The sequence below is a fragment of the Octopus bimaculoides genome, chromosome 5 (genome assembly GCF_001194135.2).
Source record: "Octopus bimaculoides isolate UCB-OBI-ISO-001 chromosome 5, ASM119413v2, whole genome shotgun sequence".
In the NCBI taxonomy this organism is placed as follows: Eukaryota; Metazoa; Mollusca; class Cephalopoda; order Octopoda; family Octopodidae; genus Octopus; species Octopus bimaculoides.
The window spans coordinates 98419540-98425662 of NC_068985.1; the positions used below are offsets into that span (position 1 = coordinate 98419540).

Below are 6123 nucleotides of genomic sequence, written 5' to 3' on the forward strand. Positions count from 1 at the left end.
CATCCGGTTTCACCAGTCCTCAGTCAAATCGTCCAACCCATGCTAGCATGGAAAGCGGACGTTAAACGATGATGATGATGATGATGATGATGATGATGATATATGTGGGTATACAATAGAATCGTCAGTATTTTTAAACTCTGGGCTGATTCTGTTTCATTGATACACAGAACATTATATACTTACAAACGGTTAGCAACTTAAGCTTCTATAATGTTTTGATTAAAATCATCTCCAGATCTATCACTGTTGCCAGTTACATCAACTGAAGAGTGAACATTTTGTATACCATCACCACCAGCACAGCATTGTATCTTCAGTTATTTAACTTTCAATAGTCCTCATCAAGTGATCCTATTAATATGACTTAGTCTCAAAAAGAATAAAAAGTACCAACATAGAAATATTTTTTTTTAAATATATTTTTCATATTGTATTTAATGTACATTAAATACAATCAGAAACAGTCCAAAGCAGTTATTTAATAAAATCACAGCAAACTCTATAGCTTCACAGTATTTTTCCATCCAAGTGATACCTGAAATATTCCCAGCTCACAGAAATGAAAACAAAAAAAAAAACAAAAACAAAAAAAAGGAAAAGAGTAAGAGATATAAAAGAATTAACAGGATATTAAATAAATGTGTTGTCAGTATGGTACAGCAGATTTTAATAACATTATTTAGTAGATTAAGTAACAAGTTCAATATCAACAAGGAGTTGTTATTTGATAAGTCTTTGCATGAAAAATGTGTATAGCATATTTGGAATGTTATTAAGTCCCCAGCTCAATGAAATTAGGACAATTGGCTGGGGATTATAGAGGAACCCTTCTTATTGAACTTTATCTAATATACTCAGTGTAAGTTTTAGGGAGCAAAGCTTGGCACTATGATTATAACTAATAAGGGTTTGTGAGATTATGATAACAGGGTAGACTTGTGGAGACATGACAAAAATTATATATTCTTTTAATGTTAATTTGTTTCCTTTTTATGGTGTATCAATAAATAACGAATGTTTAAGGTAGAAATGTGTCTGGATTAGCAGATGTTAGTAACCAGAAGATTTTCTTAATTTCACTAACTGTGATTTGTTTGAAATCATAGTCGCATCTTTCTGATGTTGAAGTTGTTGATGAAGTTAAGATGCTACTATGATGATAGCCAACAGCTGTTATCTAAATTTGGCCAGCACAATGTGACAGCAGTCAAATTTCCCACACTAAGCTGCCTTCCCATTCTCTTTTAAAAGGGATCACATCAGTTATAATGAAAGCTCCCATATAGTTGCTGTACATAATCTCTCAACCAAATTTCTTTCAGTAAACTGATGACAACTATGTTTCCTGGTGAAAAAATCTCTGGACAATAAACTCCACAGTAAAAACAGAGGAGATAACAATAGCTAGAAATCAGACTCTTGATCGGCAACAAGAGTACCATAGGTTTTGATCTGAGTGTGGCTTGTCAAATGCTAATCACAAAATAAATATTTGCTAAAGTTATAGTATATAAATGAATGATGAAGTTGGAAGATCAGAAGAATTAGAAAAGCGGAAACAAAATAGCAATCATTGAAAATATGTATAAAAGATGTATATGTTATGAAGCTTAGGTTGCACAAGTGTTTGATATACACTGGGAGATATCCATAAAGAACTGAAGAGTACATCATTTCAAAAAAACAAATGAAACAAAAGCATGAATGTGATGGTTTGGAATGCGACTTCTCTTTGGAATTACTGGAGCCAAAGCAGCCCCTTTAACTCCTTAGTTATATTTCCAGAAATGGCTTAGCATCTGTGCTTTTATAACTAATATGATAACTTGCTGTTACTTAAGGAGTGAAGGTCTACAAATACAGGGTTATTCGTCTCCTCTACTAAGAGAGCAAAACCCTTGAAAGTTAAATCTTTTAAGTACATGCCAGTCACTACATGTTACTAAAACAACAATAAATCTTAATTATTATTTTTAATGTATATATATATTAACTTTTTCTCATTTAATACTTATCAGTTAGTTATTTATCTATAATTTGATAATTAATCAAACCCATTTTTGTTCTCTTGAAATACTTTCAGAAATTCTGTATCGTAATTTAACTTAGTAATAAAAACAAAACTAGATTGGCTGCTACATCCACTAGGCAACATATTTTAATTAGATTAAATGTCAAAAATAAATAGAATGCAGAGACAAGGCACAAGCAATAAATGATGAGAAGTGATTTCTAAATCACTTCTGATCATTTAACGAGGTTATTGTACACAGTGCTCAAGTGCACGACTATACTGTGGTAGCCCTATCATTAAATGCTGCTATCAAGCTATAAAAGATAAAATGAATATAACAAAGAGTTTCCACTGAAGACAATGAATGAATATATGGCCAACATCTTGATCAAGTGGTCACTTAAAAAAAAAACAAAACCTAACATTCTTTGATACAAAGAGCTCACAGAGGCTAATGAATGGAAAACAAAAAGTAGGCACTTGAAAATATATGTATTATAACCTCTTAAAATACCTACATAATTTTGATCAGGAGGCAACACTTACCCCCACTTAAACATGGATGTTCTGTTAGAACAATCTATACTGCAGTAGTTAGCATGAGAAAATCTCCCATATTGGCTTTTGTTGCAAAATGCACTCACTCTTGCTAATATCATTAGTGGAGAGATAAACAATGGTGCATTTTGCAACAAAATGCCAATATGAGAGTTTCTCTCATGGTATTTACTGCAGTAAAGTTTGTTCTACAGAACATCCACTTTTAAGTGGGGATAAATATTACCACTCAGTATTAATATTGCCTCTGTCGCTAATATATAATTTTGATCAGGTCTGGTAATACAAACAGGAAATTAGAAGTCAAGACAGGAGTTTATGCTTTTTATTTAAATCAGCAGAAGTTACAAACTGACTCAAAAGCTGAGAATTTTGTGCAAAATACGAAACTCTTGGTTCTTGAATCATTTAGTAAATTCTGCCAATCAAAATAAAAAAAGATATTTAATTTTGATGTGATTTAGAGCATAACAATGAATGATCTTTTGGATATGAAATTCCACTATTTACTTGGTCTATTTTTGTAATATTTTTGAAATTTTGATATTTTCGTAGACATTTCCGATAGCCAAATTTTAATATTGTTATCCAGAATGCCCAAGAGATCAAATAGAATGTGACACTAGCGACACGCATGAATATTGGTATGTGTGGCATCGACAGGTAACAGTAGAGTAGGTTGCTGCCGACTACAATACGTACATAAGTGAAGGTGAAAATAAAAGCAGCATCAACCAAATCCGCAATAGCTGTGTCACGGTTACCAGAATATTTGAGAAACCATCGACACTGCAAGAAGGGATTGCTGATTTCAGATCCGAAGATGGTAGCTACAATTTCTGTGCCATATGAACCTGTAATCAAGCAGATGGCCAGAGCAATAATTGATACAAAGTGGTGACACAGCATCGTTTGACCTACAAAGACAAAAAGAAAAAAAAAAAAAAATTAGTTTTGCTCCAGCTGGCCACAGTCGAATGACTGAAACAAAAAGTAAAACAAACTTAAGGGTGGCTGTTTATACCTCTTCCCCATGTGTGTAAATCTATAATCTAATAAAATCCATCCATGATCATCCTGTTATTTTTTATTCAAGCATAGTTACATTTTTCAATGTATCCCTTTTTATGATGGTAGGGTGTGATATGACAGATTTTGCTATTATTTCTAGCAAGTCTAGAGTTCTTGTAGATAACTCTTCTTTGGCTCAACAGAAGCTCGTTAAAATTTAGGAATTTACATAATAATGTCACAAATTCTCAATGTGTAGTGACCATAGCAACAATGATTGTTGTTGGCACTCCATCGCTTACGATGTTGAGGGTTCCAGTTGATCCGATCAACGTAACGGCCTGCTCGTGAAATTAACGTGCAAGTGGCTGAGCACTCCACAGACACGTGTACCCTTAACGTAGTTCTCGGGGATATTCAGCATGACACAGTGTGACAAGGCTGGCCCCTTTTGAAATACAGGCACAACAGAAACAGGAAGTATGAGTGAGAGAAAGTTGTGGAGAAAGAGTACAGCAGGGTTCGCCACCATCCCCTGCCAGAGCCACGTGGAGCTTTAGGTGTTTTCGCTCAATAAACACTCACAACACCCGGTCTGGGAATCGAAACCGCAATCCTATGACTGCGAGTCTGCTGCCCTAACCACTGGGCCATTGCGCCTCCACAGCAACAATGATTAACTATCAAATAATCCAATCCACCTATCATCTAGCTGTCAATAGATATCACAATTTATTGCATGGACTGTAGCAGCAATGTAAAATTGGTATCAATTTTTCTAACTTGCAGAAGTAAAGTTCAGCTTCATCATGAAGGGCTTGCCAGACAGATTAGTCTTAAGCAGACTGCAGAAAGTTTAAAGCAGTGCATATACGACCTAATAAGCTATTGTCTCCGTTCACTTAGCTGTTGGAAAAAGATAGCAGATAGTTTGAATATGTCACTCAGTCCACCAAGGAAAAATTCTATTTCTTATCTTCTTAACAACATGGAATGACTCTTAAAGCTTTTCAAGTTTATATTTATAAATTAAGACCCTGTTGAACAACATGAGATAAAATCCTTAATTTTAAGGCAATACAGAACCTTTGTACAATAGAGTCGTATACACTACTTAAGGGACACAGTATGATAAGAATGGAAAGTGTCTAAATAACTTTTAAATCTTAAGAGGTTTTTTAAGGATGGACATGTAGCTCTGATTTCTTGGTATGACATAAATGTGAGTTAAATCTATTCCTGGATAGGATTGCAAATCATCAGATGATTTGGTACCGATTCCTTGATATATATAAATTTGAATTTATGTCTGCAGCCACTAAGAAAACTAGGGGTACACAAAGGACTTGCGAAAGCAGGATAAGTCCTATGTAGACCAGTAACTGGTTCATTACAGATCTGTAGCTATCACAGAATTCATATAAAAAAATGGTAAATGAATAAGTACTGGATAGGACAAGATAAAGAAAAAAGGCAGAGAGGTGGAAACGAGAATTAACTGAAGGATTTGTGTCTATGTACACTGCTAAATATAAATGTGTATGTACATATACGTTTAAGTAGGGGATAAGATAAAAAGAGATAAAGATTAAGAAACAGAATGATTGCACAAAACAACCACTAACACACAAGCTGATGCATAAACACATACATATGTAAGTATTTATTAAATACCTATGTACATGTATATGCATGCATATATATATATATATACATGTGTGCATCGAGGTGTCTGCATATGTGTATGTCCAATATACATATGTTAATGAAGGACTGGAAAACAATGAAGTGTGATGAGGGAAGGGTTAGAGTAAAGGGACATAAAGGAGAAAGGGAGAAGGTTTAAAGGTCAACTAATAAAAAAAAATGTGCAGTAGTGGTGGGGGAGAATATCCTCAAGTATAGGGAACATAGTATAAGTATACAATGATAAGAGAACTATGCAGAAATATGAGTGCATTCACCTAGGTGCACATAAGCATGGTATTTCTTGAGTTTTATAGTGTTGAATTTAAATATTCCTTCCAGCCTGGAGTGGGTTAGAGGAAACCATTTCAGTGTAGAGTCTATAAAAAATCATACACTGGCTGTGTGGTAAGAAGCTTGCTCACTAACCACATGGTTCCAGGTTCAGTCTCACTGCATGGCACCTTGGGCAAGGGTCTTCTACTGTAGCCTTGGGCTGACCAAAGCCTAGTGGGTGGATTTGGTAGAAGGAAACTGAAAGAAGCCTGCGATATATAGATATATATATATCAAAATTGAACCACACCACAATTAAATGGAAATTGTAATTGTGGCTGATGCCAATGCCGCCTGTCTGGCTCCCCGTGCTGGTGGCACGTAAAAAGCACCCACTACACTCTCGGAGTGGTTGGCGTTAGGAAGGGCATCCAGCTGTAGAAACTCTACCAAGTCAGATTGGAGCCTGGTGCAGCCTCCTGGCTTCCTAGACCCCAGTTGAACCGTCCAACCCATGCCACCATGGAGAACAGACATTAAACGATGATGATGATGATGATTATATATATATATAT

The 6123-nt window shown here is 35.0% G+C and overlaps 1 protein-coding gene across 4 annotated transcripts in view; it reads right to left on the reverse strand.

Moving 5' to 3' along the window:
- LOC106883079 (TLC domain-containing protein 5) overlaps positions 1–6123 on the reverse strand; it is a 49623-nt gene that overhangs the window by 28097 nt on the left and 15403 nt on the right. For 2 of the 4 annotated variants that reach the window (XR_001411066.2, XM_052967876.1), the window contains exon 4: positions 3278–3492. Coding sequence is in view for 3 of the 4 variants with exons in the window: in XM_052967876.1 (XP_052823836.1) it covers positions 3278–3492 (215 nt within the window). In the remaining variant the exon portion in view is untranslated. Of the gene's footprint in view, positions 1–13; positions 3493–6123 lie in introns of those variants that run through there. The other 2 variants (XM_014933961.2, XM_014933960.2) reach the window with 2 other exon arrangements.